The sequence below is a fragment of the Convolutriloba macropyga genome, chromosome 5, assembly GCF_964194025.1.
Source record: "Convolutriloba macropyga chromosome 5, txConMacr16.3, whole genome shotgun sequence".
NCBI classification, from domain to species: Eukaryota; Metazoa; Xenacoelomorpha; order Acoela; family Convolutidae; genus Convolutriloba; species Convolutriloba macropyga.
Genome location: NC_134472.1, coordinates 15,585,576 through 15,608,444, shown reverse-complemented (window position 1 = coordinate 15,608,444; position 22,869 = coordinate 15,585,576). Strand labels below are relative to the sequence as shown.

General features: G+C 26.2%; 1 protein-coding gene across 1 annotated transcript in view; it reads left to right on the top strand.

Annotated features, from left to right (window-relative positions):
• Nucleotides 1–22,869, top strand: part of LOC142339835 (glycine receptor subunit alphaZ1-like) — a 43,864-nt gene that overhangs the window by 764 nt on the left and 20,231 nt on the right. The window contains exon 2 of the mRNA XM_075390135.1: nucleotides 275–550. Coding sequence (XP_075246250.1) covers nucleotides 275–550 — 276 coding nt within the window. The remainder of the gene's footprint in view (nucleotides 1–274; nucleotides 551–22,869) is intronic.

Sequence of the window (22,869 nt, the reverse complement as noted above, 5' to 3'; positions counted from 1 at the left end):
GAAGGAACAGCTGCCTGAATTGCTTCATTTCATCCAAAAAAGATTTGATCGAGAAGAAACACATCCAAATTGAATTTGTAGTGGCACATTTTTGACTATTCTTTAATTTTATGCTCAAGAAGTTTATACCGGGAAATGTTGATCTATTCGGTTCCCCTACCTTTGTGCCTTTGTTTTTTTCTTTTTTCTAACCCCCCCCCCCCCCCGGACGACTGCGTATATTTCGAGGGGCGAAACAGAATGTATTCAGATATTTCATGAAATTTGTGTTCAGAGAAGTTGGACAGATGGAACACTACCAGTACATCTGGGAATCGACATGCGTGCGTGGAAGTTTGATCAATACATTGAACTGCAGCCATCAGTTATGGATCAGATCTGGTATCCAAAAATATACTTCCACCCTCTGGAATCGGTTGAGGAGTCGAGAGAGAACAGCAAAGTCTTCATGTCTTCCATCGGACACATTAAGACGGACGTGGTCGGGAGATATACCTTCTCGTGTCCTATGGATCTTACCTTTTTCCCTTTTGACCAGCAAGCATGCTTGGTAAGATATTGGAACACAAGGTTGAGGCTCCACAACTAAGGGACCTCTGATCAGACCATTTTGGGTTGTGTGAGGGATGGGGGTAATGTGCGACCCGACAAACATGGTCGCACATGCGCTATGGGCACCAAAACAGCTGGACAATGAACGTATAAGGTTATGGTCAGGTGACTGGGTATGGGAGAAAATGAGATAACTAGAGGTCTCTGTGTTCTTGAGTCTCAATCCCGGGAGTTTTAGTTCATTTATATCATTTGATCTTTAGATCATTTTCGTTCTCCATCGCTTTCAGTCTTGATGCAATCTTGACAGGCGTTAAAAACTCTTAACCGGTTGAACTGCAAGTCAAGAACCAAACTGACCCAGGGTAAATGCAAATTTACTTGCATATATCAGTACTGTGCACGTCTAAAAACAAGTCTGCAAGTCTGGCAGGTCTTTGCCAAGACTTGGACTACACTTGAAAGTTGATTCCCAAGTCAAAATCAAATTTTGAAAAACATTTCTGGAAGGAATAGCTATAGCTACTATTCCTTCAGGTCTCGTCGAAGACTAAAACTTTTTTCAGTGCATCAGGATATCCCTACTTTGGCAATATCAGTAGTTATATGTAAGCAGAGCTGGTGGGGGGGGGGGTAAAAGGATGTACCTATGTATTAACATTAGGTATAGCCTATTTTCGTCCGATTTCCAAAGATGTACCTAAAAAGAGAGTGAGAACAATAGACCTGTCATCTTATCGCAATTACCCAGGGGTAATTATCTTAATTACCCCCAGGGAAATGCATCCAGTTTTCCGCTCTAATGCACTGCTGATAATCTTATCTACTTATTAAAATATATCTGCAGAACTTTTACTTTCAAACTTTTCATTTACGCATAATTTTTTCAATTATCATTTTTTTTTAATTTTTCGATTATTAATGAAGTTATGTTTTCAATAATTTCAAATTATTGGAAGTTTTTCACAAAAACTTCTTGAAAGCTTTTTTTTGAAAATTCCAATTTTTCAATTTTTTTTACTCATGATGTGAAAGCATGCAAGAAACGAATTTTTTGGTATTTTATTTTGGTTGTTTCTGGTTCTTTTCGCGGTAGTTTCAATTTCAAAAATCCGAAACTGTTAAAAAACTTTCATATAAAGTTGATCTAATAATCGATTAAAGTTTTTCTTAACGCTGATTTCAATGAAAAATACTAAAGCACAGAAAAGTATCACTGAAAATTTTTTGTTTTTTTGTAGATTCAGAGTCTGAAACCTCAAAACTACAAAAAATTTTCTTCGAGAATGGTATGCTATATCAACTCTCTATATGTTGTTTTTAAACAGAGCATTTGATAGTGATTTCTTTGACTCTAAGAAGTTACAATTTTTGGAATTTCGCGAAGTTTAAGCTTCTGAAACCTGAAACCTCAAACTATTTTATATTGGAATTGTGTGTTAAAGTACATCTTTATAGCGTAATTTTTAACGCTGAATTCAATGGATACAGTTTAAAAATCATGAAAAGAGGACAAGTTTTATTTTCCGAAGTTTTAGATTCTGAAACCTGAAACCTCAATTTTTTTTGGAATTGTGTGTTACAGTACATTTTTAAATTGTAATTTTTAACGCAGAATGCAGTGGGCATAATTTATAAGTCATGATAAGAGGACAAGTTTATATTTTTTTTGGAAGTTTTAGATTCTGAAACCTTAAACATAATAAAAATTTGTCCAAAAATAGCCATTTCTTGCCAAAAATACCCATTTATTGGAAAAAAAACCCAATTATTGCCAAAAAATACCCAATTATTGCCGAAAAACCCAATTCTTGGCAAAAAAATCCCCAATTCGTGAAAAACAAACACTCCACTAATGTGAAAAGTTTCCAACTATTGCCAGCAGAGCCCAGGGCTTGGTGGAAAACACCCAATTCTTGACTCAAGATATCCAATTATTGTCAAAAATAACCCAAATGTTTCCAAAAATATCAATTTGTTGCCAACAAAAGACAATTCTAGCCCAAAAATATTTGTTTCTAGTCCAAAATTACGCAATTCATAACAAAATACCCAATTATTACCAAAATATACCACATTTTTGCCAAAAACACCTAATTCCTGCGGAAAGGAACCCAGTTCTAGGAAAAATATCCCAATACTTGCCACACAAAGAGATACAAATCTCGCCAGAAATACCCGTCTTTACCACAAAGTAGCAAAATCTTGTAAACAAAAACGCAAATTGTAACCAAAATAACAAAATTTTATCAAATATTTATCTAAAATATATCAAAAATTAGACAACCTTGCATCATCTGTATTTCTCTAAGTTCTTACTAACAATCCAATTCTTTAGTGACCTTAAAAACATCAACTCTAGAGATCATCTTTTGTAAAAACGAATCTTCTCAGGTGACCGATATAATCTAAATGAGCACAAATTTATCACGAACTAATTGCTATTGTACAGAATTAATCGTTAAATGCTTGTTTTCAATCATTGTAATTTAACAATTACGTCCTATTATCTTTTCAATTACGAACAATTAGGTGATCTCAATTTTTGTGAGAGGGTCAATGAATTCTTTGGAACAAAATTTATTCCAGCTACCTCATATGATTGCTACAATCAGGGACACCTAGGTATTGTATGGGGTCACTGAATTCATGTGAACAAGAAATAATCCTTCCTACTTACAATATTATTCATACTTTATCGAAGCATACACAGGTCACGCGATCGAAATCAAGGTTTTAATCATAATTTTGCAGTAATTACGTCACCATTGCGTCATAATGATGTCATTTTTATTGTGGTATACAAACTTTATCGAAGCATACACATCTCACGCGATCAAAATCAAGGTCTTAATCATAATATTGCAGTAATTACGTCACTATTGCGTCAAAATGTTGTCATTTTTATTGTAGTATACAAACAAAAATTTAACTCATTGTGCTTATCTTCCTTCTCTTCAACAACACAGCTATAGTTAGCTTTTTCATTCTTTTTTGGAGACAATTTGAAACTCGTTGTCCTACAAACCTGAGTTGTCAGTTATAAATCTTTCAGTGGAGATTGTTCATCTCTATTACATCTTCCTATTTCCAATTCCAGGTAAGTCACCTCTGTTATAAAATATGAAAGCAGACCAAAAGAAACGAATAAAGGGCTATTTTATTCATCGTTCTCATTCGCGAATAGCATAATAATTCTCCAGAGAGATAGATTTTGGAATATCTGTAACTTCAGTTCTCTTAGGAGTTCAACCGTCTTCACCAAAAAAGCCTGGTATAATGAATATGAAATCTGAGAAACTGACCGAAAATCTTAAGGCCCACTTCTTCTTCCCCGATTTCAATGATGATGTAGCAATTATAAAGGAGAGGAAGACGTGCTTCGGTTGGGTAGCTGTTCCTCCATTCTCAATAACGAGGCAGCTTCTGGTCTTCATTATTGCAATCGAGAATTTGCCTGAAGTCTCTGTTCCATACAAAGAGACAACTAAAGACTTCTACGAGAACCACATCGAAAACACAACTTTACAAGTCTCAGACAGCATGGAACTGAGCAGATCAGTCCGTGCACAATTCTGTGATTATGAGTTGTCCTATAGACCAATGTATGAAATCAATTGGGATTTTTTGAGGATGAGAGAGAACTTAATTTTCTCTGGTGTGTGTCTGACGAGTATGACAAATTGCAGGAGCAGAAACCTGATCGGGATTGTGACGAGTGGGAAGATGGGTCATTGACAGAGGGTATTATCGCAAGTAGAGAAGAAGAAAACCTATTTAACCCCAAGTTAGACAACAAAAAATTTGACAAGGCAGTCCCCTTTTTATGTTTTTCTACCGAAACTGGACAAGATACAATGAAAGAAGTACAAGGAGCATCGACTGTTGAAATTAATTCATTCAAGTCTGCCAGAACCATCCTTAGTACTCTAGTCAATGATTATACAGATTACCAAGATCATATTTTATCTAATGACGCAAGTGAAAAAATCTCTGAAAAAACTTCCATCAAATCTGAGCAACCAGCGTCTTGTACAAAAAAGACTGTCAAGAGAAGGGCTCCTGCTGTCAATAAGAGAGAGAGAGGGATGTGAAAATCCAGATGGTGATGAAAACGAAGACAAAATGTGTCCTCCATCTTGCCAATTGAGACGAGCTACTGAGGTGTATAGTAACTAAACTAGCAGGTTGAGAAGATATTTCTTTGACTGATCATTTGTTTATATTTCCGGTATAATTTTAGATCTAAAACCGGTATTTCCTGAGGTGACTAATTGACTGGTTAATTGTAATATTCTGTTTTTACGCTCATAAAAATTTGAATTTCATGTATGTTTTTGAATTGATACTTTGATACTATAATTTAATTGAGTTTTAAAAATTCATTTTCGAAATCAACTTTTATTTAGAGTTAATTTTTGAATTAAACTGTAAGTCAAAAAAGGCTTGTTTTGGAATATCTGTTTTTTTTTCAAAAGTGGCGGTTAACGTCGAAAAAGACTTCTTTTTTTAATATCTGTTTTTTCAAAAACGAGGAATTTTTTGGCTTCTGCAATACACTCCCGGCAGCTGATACTGGATGATAAAAAGCGATTGCAGTGATAATTTTGCAGCAAACTCCAGTAGCAATTTTCCCCACGAGCATGTTGCAATAAGCGTGCTGCCTTTGATAATAGAATACCTGGTCTTTTTAAAAGATTTTTGGCAAAGAATTATTAGATATAGATACCCATACAAATCGTTAAGTATAGAATTTACAATGTTTTTCAAAAAACTTGAAAACCTTTTGCATAATTTTTTACTGCTGTGAAAAAAAGATTTCTTTTACTATCTCATTTTTTTTAAGAGAAGTCGTTTTTTTACAGAAACTTTTTATTTTTCGTTTTTCCGTTTGTCAATTGTTGGAGCCTTTTGATGTGAAGTTTTGATTTGAATTATTTTTTTTGGAATGAACATCTTTTTTACAAAAAAAATTTTTTTCTGAAAATTGCCGTTTTTACATAATGTTTTCAACAAAAAATGTAAATCTTGATGTTTTTTTATTTTTCTGTTTGGCCAGTTTTCAGGTTTTGAAGTTTGTTTCATGTAATATTTTCAATTTAATTATTTTTTTAAAAAGAGAATTTTTTTCTAGAATAGTTTTTCTTTCAAAAATGTCGTTTTTTTACATAAGGTTTTTAACAAAAAATGCAACTTGTGTTGTTTTTTTCTTTTTCTATTTTTCCATTTTTTTCAGTTTTTGAATTTTTATGTAAATTTTTAAATTTAATTAATTTTTTTTTAAAAAAACAAGTTTTACTAGAATACTTTTTCTTTCAAAATTGCCGTTTTTTACATAAGCTTTTTAACAAAAAATGCAACTTGAGTTGTTTTTTTTCTAATTCTGTTTTTGAATTTTTTTGCATAAAATTTTTAATTTAATTATTTTTTTAAAAAGAGAATTTTTTTCTAGAATAGTTTTTCTTTCAAAAATGTCGTTTTTTACATAAGGTTTTAAACAAAAAATGCAACTTGTGTTGTTTTTTTCTTTTTTTATTTTTCCATTTTTTCGGTTTTTGAAATTTTATGTAAATTTTTAAATTTAATTAATTTTTTTTTAAAAAAACAAGTTTTACTAGAATAATTTTTCTTTCAAAAATGCCGTTTTTTACATAAGGTTTTTAACAAAAAACGCAACTTGAGTTGTTTTTTTTTCTAATTCTGTTTTTGAAGTTTTTTGTATAAAATTTTTAATTTGATTAATTTTTTTTTGGAAAATAAATTTTTTATTAGAATAATTTTTCTTTCAAAAATGCCGTTTTTTACATAAGGTTTTTAACAAAAAATGCAACTTGTGTTGTTTTTTTTCTAATTCTGTTTTTGAAGTTTTTTGTATAAAATTTTTAATTTAAATAATTTTTTTGATAATAAATGTTTTACTATAATAATTTTTCTTTCAAAAATGCCGTTTTTTACATAAGGTTTTTAACAAAAAATGCAATTTTTGTTGTTTTGTATTTTTTTTCAGTTTTTTTCATGTAAAGTTTTCAATTTATTTATTTTTTTTAAAGAAGAATTTTTTTCTAGAATAGTTTTTCTTTCAAAAATGTCGTTTTTACATAAGGTTTTAAACAAAAAATGCAACTTGTGTTGTTTTTTGTCTTTTTCTATTTTTCCTTTTTTCAGTTTTTGAAATTCTATGTAAATTTTTAAAATAAATTAAATTTTTTTTTAAAAAAATTTTAGTAGAATAATTTTTCTTTCAAAAATGCCGTTTTTTTACATAAGGTTTTTAACAAAAAATGCAACTTGTGTTGTTTTTTTTCTAATTCTGTTTTTGGAGTTTTTTGTATAAAACTTATAATCTAATTAATTTTTTTTTGAAAATAAATGTTTTACTAGAATAATTTTCTTTCAAAAATGCCGTTTTTTACATAAGGTTATTAACAAAAAATGCAATTTTTGTTGTTTCGTATTTTTTATTTTTCAGGTTTTTTCATGCAAAGTTTTCAATTTAATTATTTTTTTTAACAGAAGAATTTTTTTCTTGAATAGTTTTTCTTTCAAAAATGTCGTTTTTTACGTAAGGTTTTAAACAAAAAAATGCAGCTAGTGTTGTTTTTTCTTTTTCTATTTTTCCTTCTTTTTCAGTTTTTGGAGCCTTTTGATATGAAGTTTTGATTTGAATTATTTTTTTTGGAATGAACATCTTTTTTACAAAAAAAATTTTTTTCTGAAAATTGCCGTTTTTACATAATGTTTTCAACAAAAAATGTAAATCTTGATGTTTTTTTATTTTTCTGTTTGGCCAGTTTTCAGGTTTTGAAGTTTGTTTCATGTAATATTTTCAATTTAATTATTTTTTTAAAAAGAGAATTTTTTTCTAGAATAGTTTTTCTTTCAAAAATGTCGTTTTTTACATAAGGTTTTTAACAAAAAATGCAACTTGTGTTGTTTTTTTCTTTTTCTATTTTTCCATTTTTTTCAGTTTTTGAATTTTTATGTAAATTTTTAAATTTAATTAATTTTTTTTTTAAAAAAACAAGTTTTACTAGAAAACTTTTTCTTTCAAAATTGCCGTTTTTTACATAAGCTTTTTAACAAAAATTGCAACTTGAGTTGTTTTTTTTCTAATTCTGTTTTTGAATTTTTTTGCATAAAATTTTTAATTTAATTATTTTTTTAAAAAGAGAATTTTTTTCTAGAATAGTTTTTCTTTCAAAAATGTCGTTTTTTACATAAGGTTTTAAACAAAAAATGCAACTTGTGTTGTTTTTTTTCTTTTTTTATTTTTCCATTTTTTCGGTTTTTGAAATTTTATGTAAATTTTTAAATTTAATTAATTTTTTTTTTAAAAAAACAAGTTTTACTAGAATAATTTTTCTTTCAAAAATGCCGTTTTTTACATAAGGTTTTTAACAAAAAACGCAACTTGAGTTGTTTTTTCTTCTAATTCTGTTTTTGAAGTTTTTTGTATAAAATTTTTAATTTGATTAATTTTTTTTTTGAAAATAAATTTTTTATTAGAATAATTTTTCTTTCAAAAATGCCGTTTTTTACATAAGGTTTTTAACAAAAAATGCAACTTGTGTTGTTTTTTTTTCTAATTCTGTTTTTGAAGTTTTTTGTATAAAATTTTTAATTTAAATAATTTTTTTGATAATAAATGTTTTACTATAATAATTTTTCTTTCAAAAATGCCGTTTTTTACATAAGGTTTTTAACAAAAAATGCAATTTTTGTTGTTTTGTATTTTTTTTCAGTTTTTTTCATGTAAAGTTTTCAATTTATTTATTTTTTTTAAAGAAGAATTTTTTTCTAGAATAGTTTTTCTTTCAAAAATGTCGTTTTTACATAAGGTTTTAAACAAAAAATGCAACTTGTGTTGTTTTTTGTCTTTTTCTATTTTTCCTTTTTTTCAGTTTTTGAAATTCTATGTAAATTTTTAAATTAAATTAAATTTTTTTTTAAAAAAAATTTTAGTAGAATAATTTTTCTTTCAAAAATGCCGTTTTTTTACATAAGGTTTTTAACAAAAAATGCAACTTGTGTTGTTTTTTTTCTAATTCTGTTTTTGGAGTTTTTTGTATAAAACTTATAATCTAATTAATTTTTTTTTGAAAATAAATGTTTTACTAGAACAACTTTCTTTCAAAAATGCCGTTTTTTACATAAGGTTATTAACAAAAAATGCAATTTTTGTTGTTTCGTATTTTTTATTTGTCAGGTTTTTTCATGTAAAGTTTTCAATTTAATTATTTTTTTTCTTGAATAGTTGAACAGAAGAATTTTTTTCTTGAATAGTTTTTCTTTCAAAAATGTCGTTTTTTACGTAAGGTTTTAAACAAAAAAATGCAGCTAGTGTTGTTTTTTCTTTTTCTATTTTTCCTTCTTTTTCAGTTTTTGAACTTTTCTATGTAAATTTTTAATTTTAATTAATTTTTTTTGAAAAAACATGTTTTACTAGAATAATTTTTCTTTCAAAAAAGCCGGTTTTTACATAAGGTTTTAAACAAAAAATGCAACTTGTGTTGTTTTTCATTTTTCTGTTTTTCCTTTTTGAAGTTTTTTGAGCAAAATTTTCAAGTTAATTATTTTTTTTGAAAATAAATGTTTTACTAGAATAATTTTATCTTTCAAAAATGCCGTTTCTTACCTAAGGTTTGTAACAAAAAATGCAATTTTGGTTGTTTTTTTTTACTATTTTTCAGTTTTTAAATTTTTTAATGTAAAATTTTTAATTGAATTATTTTTTCAAAAAAAAAAATTGTTTTTTGTAAAATATTTATTTTTTCAAAAATGCCGTTTTTTACATAATGTTTTTTTACAAAAAATAAAAAAGTTGATGTTTTTTATATTTCTGTTACTTCATTTTTTTCAGCTTTTGAAGTTTTTTTCATGTAAAACTTTAAATTTAATTATTTACTTTAAAAAAATAATGTTCTTCTAAAATGTTTTTTCTTTCGAAAATGTCGTTTTTTACATAAGGTTTTAAACAAGAAATGCAATTTTGTTGTTTTTGAATTTTCAATTTTTCTTTTTTTTAAGTTTTTGAAGTTTTTTCTTGTAAAGTTTTTAATTGAATTACTTTTTTTGAAAAAATATTGTTATACTAAAACATTTTTTTTCATATGTCGTTTTTTACATAAAAGTTTCGACAAAAAATGTAATTTTCGATGTTTTTCTTATTCTGTATTTCCATTTTTCTGTTCTTGAAGTTTTTTGCAATTTTTTTAGCAAAGTTGAAAATTGTAAAAATCAATTTATCACAATTATTACAAAAATCAATTATCTAATACAATTTTTTATTACAAATTATTACACTTATTGACAAAATCTGCGGAAATCTATAACGAATCAAGCTTTTGATGACAAATTTAATTCTTTTATTTTTTCATTTTAAACAATCGCATTTTTTTAACATCATATTCTTCTTAAGAAATTCCGATTTACTCATCGTCTCATGACAAACATACTTCAGAGTAAACCCCGGGGTACCGTTGTCGCCTGGTGACAATTACTGACTTCAAGCATCCCTAGCGTGCATCTCTGGATGTTGTTCGGAAATAAAAGATCGTTTGGCGCGCAGAGCGCGCCTCGCGGCAGAGCCGCAATCAACGATCTTTTATTTCCGAACAACATCCAGAGATGCACGCTAGGGATGCTTGAAGTCAGTAATTGTCACCAGGTGACAACGGTACCCCGGGGTTTACTCTGAAGTATGTTTGTTATGAGACGATGATTAAATCGGAATTTCTTAAGAAAAATATGATGTTAATAAAAATGCAATTGTTTAAAATGAAAAAAATAAAAGAAATAAGTTTGTCATCAAAAGCTTGATTCGTTATAGATTTCCGCAGATTTTATCAATAAGTGTAATAATTGGTAATAAATAATTGTAATAGATGATTGATTTTTGTAATAATTGTAATAATTTGATTTTTACAATTTTCAATTTCGCTAAAGAAAATTGCAAAAAACTTCAATAGCTGAAAAATGGAAATACAGAATAAGAAAAACATCAAAAATTAATTTTTTTGTTGAAAATTTTTGTAAAAAACGACATATGAAAAAAAATGTTTTAGTATAACAATATTTTTTCAAAAAAAGTAATTTAATTAAAAACTTTACAAGAAAAAACTTCAAAAACTTTAAAAAAAGAAAAATAGAAAAAAACAACAAAATTGTATTTCTTGTTTAAAACCTTATGTAAAAAACGGCATTTTTGAAAGAAAAAATATTTTAGAAGAACATTATTTTTTTAAAGTAAATAATTAAAGGTAAAATTTTACATGAAAAAAACTTCAAAAACTGAAAAATGGAGTAACAGAAATATAAAAAACATCAACTTTTACCTTTTTTGTAAAAAATTATCATGTAAAAAACGGCATTTTTGAAAAGAGAAATGTTTAAGTAAAACAAATTTTTTTTGAAAAAATAATTCAATTAATAATTTTACATTAAAAAATTCAAAAACTGAAAAATAGAAAAAAAACAACAAAAATTGCATTTTTTGTTAAAAATTTTATGTAGGAAACGGCATTTTTGAAAGAAAAATTATTCTAGTAAAACTCGTTTTTTCAAAAAAAGTTAATTAAATTTAAAAATATACATAAAAAAGTTCAAAAACTGAAAAAAAAGGAAAAATAGAAAAAGAAAAAACAACACAAGTTGCATTTTTTTGTTTAAAACCTTATGTAAAAAACGGCATTTTTGAAAGAAAAACTATTCTAGAAAAAAATTCTTCTTTTAAAAAAAATAATTAAATTGAAAACTTTACATGAAAAAAACTGAAATATAAAAAATACAAAACAACAAAAATTGCATTTCTTGTTTAAAACCTTATGTAAAAAACGACATTTTCGAAAGAAAAAATATTTTAGGAGAACTTTATTTTCTTAAAGTAAATAATTAAATTTAAAATTTTACATGAAAAAAACTTCAAAAACCGAAAAATGGAGCAACAATAATATAAAAAACATCAGATTTTACATTTTTTGTAAAAAAACATTATGTAAAAAACGGTATTTTTGAAAAAAGAAATGTTTTAGTAAAACAATTTTTTTTGAAAAAATAATTCAATTAAAAATTTTACATTAAAAAATTCAAAAACTGAAAAATAGAAAAATAAAAAGCAACAAAAATTGCATTTTTTGTTAAAAACCTTATGTAAGATTCGGCATTTTTGAAAGAAAAATTTTTCTAGTAAAATATTTAGTTTCAAAAAAAATAATTAAATTGAAAATTTTGCTCAAAAAACTTCAAAAACAGAAAAAAGGAAAGACAGAAAAATAAAAAACAACACAAGTTGCATTTTTTGTTAAAAACCTTATGTGAAAAACGGCGTTTTTGAAAGAAAAATTATTCTAGTAAAACTCGTTTTTTCAAAAAAAGGTAATAATTAAATTTAAAAATATAGAAAAAAAGTTCAAAAACTGAAAAAAAAGGAAAAATAGAAAAAGAAAAAACAACACAAGTTGCATTTTTTTGTTTAAAACCTTATGTAAAAAACGGCATTTTTGAAAGAAAAAATATTTTAGAAGAACATTTTTTTTAAAGTAAATAATTAAAGGTAAAATTTTACATGAAAAAAACTTCAAAAACTGAAAAATGGAGTAACAGAAATATAAAAAACATCAACTTTTACCTTTTTTGTAAAAAATTATGTAAAAAACGGCATTTTTGAAAAGAGAAATGTTTAAGTAAAACAAATTTTTTTTGAAAAAATAATTCAATTAATAATTTTAAATTAAAAAATTCAAAAACTGAAAAATAGAAAAAAAAACAACAAAAATTGCATTTTTTGTTAAAAATCTTATGTAGGAAACGGCATTTTTGAAAGCAAAATTATTCTAGTAAAACTCGTTTTTTCAAAAAAAGTTAATAAAATTTAAAAATATACATAAAAAAGTTCTAAAACTGAAAAAAAAGGAAAAATAGAAAAAGAAAAAACAACACAAGTTGCATTTTTTTGTTTAAAACCTTATGTAAAAAACGGCATTTTTGAAAGAAAAACTATTCTAGAAAAAAATTCTTCTTTTAAAAAAAATAATTAAATTGAAAACTTTACATGAAAAAAACTGAAATATAAAAAATACAAAACAACAAAAATTGCATTTCTTGTTTAAAACCTTATGTAAAAAACGACATTTTCGAAAGAAAAAATATTTTAGAAGAACTTTATTTTCTTAAAGTAAATAATTAAATTTAAAATTTTACATGAAAAAAACTTCAAAAACCGAAAAATGGAGCAACAAAAATATCAAAAACATCAGATTTTACATTTTTTGTAAAAAAACATTATGTAAAAAACGGTATTTTTGAAAAAAGAAATGTTTTAGTTAAACAAATTTTTTTGAAAAAATAATTCAATTAAAAATTTTACATTAAAAAATTCAAAAACTGAAAAATAGAAAAATAAAAAGCAACAAAAGTTGCATTTTTTGTTAAAAACCTTATGTAAGAATCGGCATTTTTGAAAGAAAAATTTTTCTAGTAAAATATTTAGTTTCAAAAAAAATAATTAAATTGAAAATTTTGCTCAAAAAACTTCAAAAACAGAAAAAAGGAAAGACAGAAAAATAAAAAACAACACAAAATGCATTTTTTGTTAAAAACCTTATGTGAAAAACGGCATTTTTGAAAGAAAAATTATTCTAGTAGAACTTGTTTTTTCAAAAAAAAATTAATTAAATTTAAAAATTTACATAAAATTTCAAAACTTAAAAAAAAGAAAAATAGAAAAATAAAAAACAACAAAATTGCATTTCTTGTTTAAAACCTTATGTAAAAAACGACATTTTCGAAAGAAAAAATATTTTACAAGAACATTATTTTTTTAAAGTAAATAATTAAATTTAAAATTTTACATGAAAAAAACATCAAAAACTGAAAAATGGAGCAACAGAAATATAAAAAACATCAATTTTTACATTTTTTGTAAAAAAAACTTTATGTAAAAAACGGTATTTTTGAAAAAAGAAATATTTTAGTAAAACAAACAAAAAACAACAAAATTGCATTTCTTGTTTAAAACCTTATGTAAAAAACGACATTTTCGAAAGAAAAAATATTTTAGAAGAACATTATTTTTTTAAAGTAAATAATTAAATTTAAAATTTTACATGAAAAAAAACTTCAAAAACTGAAAAATGGAGCAACAAAAATATAAAAAACATCAATTTTTACATTTTTTGTAAAAAAAACTTTATGTAAAAAACGGTATTTTTGAAAAAAGAAATATTTTAGTAAAACAAACAAAAAACAACAAAATTGCATTTCTTGTTTAAAACCTTATGTAAAAAACGACATTTTCGAAAGAAAAAATTTTTTAGAAGAACATTATTTTTTTAAAGTAAATAATTAAATTTAAAATTTTACATGAAAAAAAACTTCAAAAACTGAAAAATGGAGCAACAAAAATATAAAAAACATCAAATTTTACATTTTTTGTAAAAAAAACTTTATGTAAAAAACGGTATTTTTGAAATAAGAAATATTTTAGTAAAACAAATAAAAAACAACAAAATTGCAGTTCTTGTTTAAAACCTTATGTAAAAAACGACATTTTCGAAAGAAAAAGTATTTTAGAAGAACATTATTTTTTTAAAGTAAATAATTAAATTTAAAATTTTACATGAAAAAAAACTTCAAAAACTGAAAAATGGAGCAACAAAAATATAAAAAACATCAAATTTTACATTTTTTGTAAAAAAAACTTTATGTAAAAAACGGTATTTTTGAAAAAAGAAATATTTTAGTAAAACAAACAAAAAACAACAAAATTGCATTTCTTGTTTAAAACCTTATGTAAAAAACGACATTTTCGAAAGAAAAAATATTTTAGAAGAACATTATTTTTTTAAAGTAAATAATTAAATTTAAAATTTTACATGAAAAAAAACTTCAAAAACTGAAAAATGGAGCAACAAAAATATAAAAAACATCAAATTTTACATTTTTTGTAAAAAAAACTTTATGTAAAAAACGGTATTTTTGAAATAAGAAATATTTTAGTAAAACAAATAAAAAACAACAAAATTGCAGTTCTTGTTTAAAACCTTATGTAAAAAACGACATTTTCGAAAGAAAAAATATTTTAGAAGAACATTATTTTTTTAAAGTAAATAATTAAATTTAAAATTTTACATGAAAAAAACATCAAAAACTGAAAAATGGAGCAACAGAAATATAAAAAACATCAATTTTTACATTTTTTGTAAAAAAAACTTTATGTAAAAAACGGTATTTTTGAAAAAAGAAATATTTTAGTAAAACAAACAAAAAACAACAAAATTGCATTTCTTGTTTAAAACCTTATGTAAAAAACGACATTTTCGAAAGAAAAAATATTTTAGAAGAACATTATTTTTTTAAAGTAAATAATTAAATTTAAAATTTTACATGAAAAAAAACTTCAAAAACTGAAAAATGGAGCAACAAAAATATAAAAAACATCAAGTTTTACATTTTTTGTAAAAAAAACTTTATGTAAAAAACGGTATTTTTGAAATAAGAAATATTTTAGTAAAACAAATAAAAAACAACAAAATTGCAGTTCTTGTTTAAAACCTTATGTAAAAAACGACGTTTTCGAAAAAAAAAATATTTTAGAAGAACATTATTTTTTTAAAGTAAATAATTAAATTTAAAATTTTACATGAAAAAAACTTCAAAAACCGAAAAATGGAGCAACAAAAATATCAAAAACATCAGATTTTACATTTTTTGTAAAAAAACATTATGTAAAAAACGGTATTTTTGAAAAAAGAAATGTTTTAGTAAAACAAATTTTTTTGAAAAAATAATTCAATTAAAAATTTTACATTAAAAAATTCAAAAACTGAAAAATAGAAAAATAAAAAGCAACAAAAATTGCATTTTTTGTTAAAAACCTTATGTAAGATTCGGCATTTTTGAAAGAAAAATTTTTCTAGTAAAATATTTAGTTTCAAAAAAAATAATTAAATTGAAAATTTTGCTCAAAAAACTTCAAAAACAGAAAAAAGGAAAGACAGAAAAATAAAAAACAACACAAGTTGCATTTTTTGTTAAAAACCTTATGTGAAAAACGGCGTTTTTGAAAGAAAAATTATTCTAGTAAAACTCGTTTTTTCAAAAAAAGGTAATAATTAAATTTAAAAATATAGAAAAAAAGTTCAAAAACTGAAAAAAAAGGAAAAATAGAAAAAGAAAAAACAACACAAGTTGCATTTTTTTGTTTAAAACCTTATGTAAAAAACGGCATTTTTGAAAGAAAAAATATTTTAGAAGAACATTATTTTTTTAAAGTAAATAATTAAATTTAAAATTTTACATGAAAAAAACATCAAAAACTGAAAAATGGAGCAACAGAAATATAAAAAACATCAATTTTTACATTTTTTGTAAAAAAAACTTTATGTAAAAAACGGTATTTTTGAAAAAAGAAATATTTTAGTAAAACAAACAAAAAACAACAAAATTGCATTTCTTGTTTAAAACCTTATGTAAAAAACGACATTTTCGAAAGAAAAAATATTTTAGAAGAACATTATTTTTTTAAAGTAAATAATTAAATTTAAAATTTTACATGAAAAAAAACTTCAAAAACTGAAAAATGGAGCAACAAAAATATAAAAAACATCAAATTTTACATTTTTTGTAAAAAAAACTTTATGTAAAAAACGGTATTTTTGAAATAAGAAATATTTTAGTAAAACAAATAAAAAACAACAAAATTGCAGTTCTTGTTTAAAACCTTATGTAAAAAACGACGTTTTCGAAAAAAAAAATATTTTAGAAGAACATTATTTTTTTAAAGTAAATAATTAAATTTAAAATTTTACATGAAAAAAACTTCAAAAACCGAAAAATGGAGCAACAAAAACATCAAAAACATCAGATTTTACATTTTTTGTAAAAAAACATTATGTAAAAAACGGTATTTTTGAAAAAAGAAATGTTTTAGTAAAACAAATTTTTTTGAAAAAATAATTCAATTAAAAATTTTACATTAAAAAATTCAAAAACTGAACAATAGAAAAATAAAAAGCAACAAAAACTGCATTTTTTGTTAAAAACCTTATGTAAGAATCGGCATTTTTGAAAGAAAAATTTTTCTAGTAAAATAATTAGTTTCAAAAAAAATAATTAAATTGAAAATTTTGCTCAAAAAACTTCAAAAACAGAAAAAAGGAAAAACAGAAAAATAAAAAACAACACAACTTGCATTTTTTGTTAAAAACCTTATGTGAAAAACGGCATTTTTGAAAGAAAAATTAACCTAGTAAAACTTGTTTTTTCAAAAAAAAATTAATTAAATTTAAAAATTTACATAGAAAAGTTCAAAAACTGAAAAAAAAGCAAAAACAGAAAAAGAAAAAAACAACACAAGTTGCAATTTTTTGTTTAAAACCTTATGTAAAAAACGACATTTTTGAAAAAAAAACTATTCGGGAAAAAATTCTTCCTTTAAAGTTTTTCTTAAATGAAAAATAAAAACTTTCTGTAAAAAACAACTTCTTTTAAAAAAATGAGATAGTAAAAGAATTTTTTTTCAAAGCAGTAAAAACTTAAGCAAAAGGTTTTCAATTTTTTTTTTAAAAAAATTGTTAGTACAATACTTAACGATTTGTATTGGTGTCTATATATAAAAACTTTTTGCCAAAAATCTTTTAAAAAGACCAGGTATTCTATTATCAAAGGCAGCACGCTTATTGCAACATTCTCGTGGGGAAAATTGCTGCTGGAGTTTACTGCAAAGCTATCACTGCAATCGCTTTGCATCATCCAGTATCAGCTGCCGGGAGTGTATTGCAGAAGCCAAAAGAAACCCGCGTTTTTGAAAAAACAGATATTACAAAAAGAAGTCTTTTTCGACCTTAACCGCCACTTTTGAAAAAAACAGATATTCCAAAACAACCTTTTTTTGACATACATTTTAATTCAAAATTGAACTCTAAATAAAAGTTGATTTCGAAAATGAAATTTTGAAACTCAATTAAATTATAGTATCAAAGTATCTATTCAAAAGCATACATGAAATTCAGCTTTTTATGAGTGTAAAAACAGAATATTACAATTAACCAATCAATTTGTCACCTCAGGAAATACCAATTTTAGATCTAAAATTATACCGGAAATATAAACAAATAATCAGTCAAAGAAATAACTTCTCAACCTGCTTGTTTAGTTACTTCAGCAGCTCGTCTCAATTGGCGAGATGCAGGAGACATTTTGTCTTCGTTTTCATCACCATCTCGATTTTTACTTCCCTCTCTCTCAGGGTTATTGACAGCAGGACCCCTTCTCTTGACAGTCTTTTTTGTACAAGACGCCTTTTGCTCAGATTTGATGGAAGTTTTTTCAGATATTTTTTCACTTGCGTTATTAGATAAAATATGATCTTGGTAATCTGTATAATCATTGACTACAGTACTAAGGATGGTTCTGGCAGACTTGAATGAAGTATTTTCAAAAGTCGATGCTCCTTGTAATTCTTTCATTGTATCTAATCCAGTTTCGGTAGAAAAACACGAAAACGGGACTCCCTTGTCAATTTTTTGTTGTCTAACTTGGGGTTAAGTACGTTTTCTTCTTCTATACTTGCGATAATACTCTCTGTCAATGACCCATCTTCCCACTCGTCACAATCCCGATCAGGTTTCTGCTCCTGAAAATTGTCATACTCGTCAGACACACACCAGAGAAATTTAAGTTCTCTCTCATCCTCAAGAAGTCCCAATTGATTTCATACATTGGTCTGTAGGACAACTCATAATCACAGAATTGTGCACGGACTGATCTGCTCTATTCCATGTTGTCTGCGACTTGTAAAATTGTGTTTTCGATGTGGTTCTCGTAGAAGTCTTTAGTTGTCTCTTTGTATGGAACAGAGACTTCAGGCAAATTCTCGATTGCAATAATGAAGACCAGAAGCTGCCTCGGAATTGAGAATGGAGTATCAGCTACCCAGCCGAAGCACGTCTTCCTCTCTTTTATAATTGCTACATCATCATTGAAATCGGGGAAGAAGAAGGGGGCCTTAAGATTTTCATTCAATTTCACAGATTTGATATTCATTATACCAGGCTTTTTTGGGTGAAGACGGTTGAACTCCTAAAAGAACTGAAGTTACAGATATTCAAAAATCTTTCTCTCTGAAGAATTAATATGCTATTCGCGAATGAGAACGATGAATATAATAGCCCTTTGTTCGTTTCTTTTGGTCTGCTTTCATATTTTATAACAGAGGTGACTTACCTGGAATTGGAAATAGGAAGATGTAATAGAGATGAACAATCTCCACTGAAAGATTTATAACTGACAACTCAGGTTTGTAGGACAACGAGTTTCAAATTGTCTCCAAAAAAGAATGAAAAAGCTAACTATAGCTGTGTTGTTGAAGAGAAGGAAGATAAGCACAATGAGTTAAATTTTTGTTTGTATACTACAATAAAAATGACAACATTTTGACGCAATAGTGACGTAATTACGGCAATATTATGATTAAGACCTTAATTTTGATCGCGTGAGCTGTGTATGCTTCGATAAAGTATGAATAATATTGTAAGTAGTAAGGATTATTTTTTGTTCACATGATTTCAGTGACCCCATACAAAACCTAGGTGTCCCTAATTGTAGCAATCATATGACGTAGCTGGAATAAATTTTGTTCCAAAGAGTTCATTGACCTTCTCACAAAAAAGGAGATCACCTAATTGTTCGTAATTGAGAAGATAATAGGACGTAATTGTTAAATTACTATGATTGAATTCAAACATTTAATGATTAATTCTGTACAATAGCAAAAAATTCTTGATAAATTTGTGCTCATTAAACTTATATCGGTCACCTGAGAAGATTCGTCTCTACAAAAGATGATCTTTAAAGTTGATGTTTTTAAGGTCACTTAAGAATTGGATTGTTAGTAAGAACTTAGAGAAATACAGATGATGCAAGGTTGTCTAGTTTTTGATATATTTTAGATAAATATTTGATAAAATTTTGTTATTTTGGTTACAATTCGCGTTTTTTTACAAGATTTGTGGTAAAGATGGGTATTTCTGGCGAGATTTGTGTCTCTGTGTCTGGCAAGTTTTGGGATATTTTTGCTAGAACTGGGTTCCTTTCCGCAGGAATTAGGCTTTTTTGGCAAAAATGTGGTATATTTTGCTAATAATTGGGTATTTTTGATATGAATTGCGTAATTCTGGAATAGAAACAGATTTTTTTTGGCTACAATTTGTCTTTTGTTGGCAACAGTTTTTGGAAACATTTGGGTTATTTTTGACAATAATTGGATATTTTGAGTCAAGAATTGGTTGTTTTCCACCAAGCCCTGGGCTCTGCTGGCAATAGTTGGAAACAAGAATCTAAAAATTCCAAAAAAAAAATAAACTGGTCCTCTCTTCATGACTTATAAATTATGCCCACTGCATTCTGCGTTAAAAATTACAATATAAAGATGTACTGTAACACACAATTCCAAAAAAATTGAGGTTTCAGGTTTCAGAATCTAAAACTTCGGAAAATAAAACTTGTCCTCTTTTCATGATCTTTAAACTGTATCCATTGAATTCTGCGTTAAAAATTACGCTTTAAAGATGTACTTTAACACACAATTCCAAAAAAATGGTTTGAGGTTTCAGGTTTCAGAAGCTTAAACTTCGCAAAAACCCAAAAATTGTAACTTCTTAGAGACAAAGAAATCACTATCAAATGCTCTGTTTAAAAACAATATATAGAGAGTTGATTTTCTCGAAGAAAATTTTTTGTAGTTTTGAGGTTTCAGAATCTGAAACTACAAAAAACCAAAAAACTTTCAGTGATGCTTTTCTGTGCTTTAGTACTTTTCATTGAAATCAACGTTAAGAAAAACTTTAATCGATTATTAGAACAACTTTATATGAAAGTTTTTTTTAACGGTTTCGGGTTTTTGAAAGTGAAACTACCGTGAAAAAAAAACCAAAAACTACCAAAATAAAATGCCAAAAAATCCGTTTCTTGCATGCTATCACATCATGAGTAAAATAAATTGAAAAATTGGAATTTTCAAAAAAAAGCTCTCAAGAAGTTTTTGTGAAAAACTTCCGATAATTTGAAATTATTGAAAACGAAACTTCATTAATAATCGAAAAATTAAAAAAAAATTGATAATTGAAAAAATTATGTGTAAATGAAAAGTTTGAAAGTAAAAGTTCTGCTGATATATTTTATTAAGTAGATAAGGTTATCTGCAGTGCATTAGAGCGGAAAACTGGATGCATTTCCTTGGGGGTAATTAAGATAATTACCCCTGGGTAATTACGATAAGATGACAGGTCCATTGTTTTCACTCTCTTTTTAGGTACATCTTTGGAAATTGGACGAAAAGAGGCTATACCTAATGTTAAAACATAGGTACATCCTTTTACCTCCCCCCCCCCCCCAGCTCTGCTTACATATAACTACTAATATCATTTCATTCAAATTTGATTGAAGAGGTGTCTGTTTAAAGGAAGAATAGGAACAATATGGTGCAATCAGGTAGTCTATCTACCCATACAGTAATAGGCAATAATAAGAACAAAAATACAGTAAATCTCTAAACACTTTGAATAGATGAGAAATGTTTTCGGATTCAAATTTGACATTTTTTTCTGACTTATAAGTTACAAGTGGGATTTTTCCTACAAAAATCTCACAACAGAACAAACCTTGCGGATCAATAATTAGCGTTTGACTATAAAACTATTTTTGCCCAAGATGAAAAATCGTTGCAAGTATAGCTCACCAATGATAAATTATGTTCCTCTTTTCGGATGAGGACCCGCTAAAAACAGCAAGGGCTAATTCGAATAAATCAATACCCTAAAAAGTTCAATTTTTATTTTGTCCTCTTAAGAGTTGGATTAAGATGAAAATATAGCAAAGTTCTCATCAAATGACCTTTTAAACCTTTTTTAACCAATATTTAAAAAGTGAGTACAAAACTGTCTTAGTTATCTGCATAAGATAATAAAGATGCTGATACCGAGCAGGAGCAAACAATTACAGGGATATTCAACAAAGATTTCATAAAATATTTTTTTTTGTTTTTTTTTCTCCCGAGAAAACGAGAATAACCTCTTGAATTCAGAACATACAAGAATCAATGGCCAGACATGCTTAATCATTAAATGCATAAATTGATAAATTTTTATATATGACAGTTGTTGCCATTCATGATTAAACGAGCTTTTTAATTCAAAAAACTTTTTGAAGAAATGGTGGAAAACAAAAAGAGTTACTTTTAGCATTTAATTGCTTCGGCCCGCTGACATAACTTTGAGCAATGATTGATGTAACAATTAAGGTACACAGATGAACTGCGAGGAATTTTTTTGAAAAAACTGATCAATTTTTTGCACTTTTCTGATACCAATACTGTGACCCCCATTTTTTATCCAATAACGGAGAAAGTTGCATTCAGAAAAAAATGTGTTTCCTGTCCTATGGTTTATTTCCCTAAAAAATTGACCTAGTACTTAAAACTGTGATAAAAAGCAAAGATATAGAAAAGGAATTTTTAGAGCAATTTTGTTTCTATTACAGTAGTCTATAGCGGCTAAAGTTTTTCTGACATCCTGGCTTTAAAACTCCAGTTTTGACAGTATTTATTAATAATTTGTTTTCATGTAAAATTTAGAATTGCAATTTACAATTTTTCACGAGCCGATTCATTCAAATTAGCTTCTCGTTTAAAAATATGTGTATATTTAAATTATCTTTTCGCTAATTTATCGAAAATGATTCCTTGTTGTCTGATTAAACGAGAAAGCGACCCACTTATGTTTTATATCGAAAAACGCGTTCTCCAAATGTCTCCAAAATAACTGTTTTTTTTCCTCCGGAAGACAAATTGTATTCATAACCATGCCTGAACAAACTAATGCTTTTTGTTCACGAATGCTTGTTTTCATTGATAATGTTGGAGAGATGCGAAAGGCATTATAAATGAAACGTACCATAATAAAAGTATAAGCGTGTCAGCTTAGGAGGGCTATGATCTACAAGGAAGTTAGCGGGGGGTTTTAGGTTTTCAATTGAGATTTTAGTGATAAAATTATTAACCGATCTGGTGGGAAATTGCAAATATGCTGGAATAGCGGGGGGGGGGGGGGTGTTATTTTTTATCCCTATATCCTACGCCATGATCAACAAATTTGCTCCTCCTAGTTTTGAAAATGAGCAAAATGGGAAAATGGGAAAGAATTATGATGAGGAAAAAATGTAAGCCAATGCGGGATTCGCTAAAAAATTGTTTTGCAACTTTTAAATCAGAAGCGAAGTTTACTTGTTTACTTTGTTTACTTCATCCCGGTACCACCATAAACC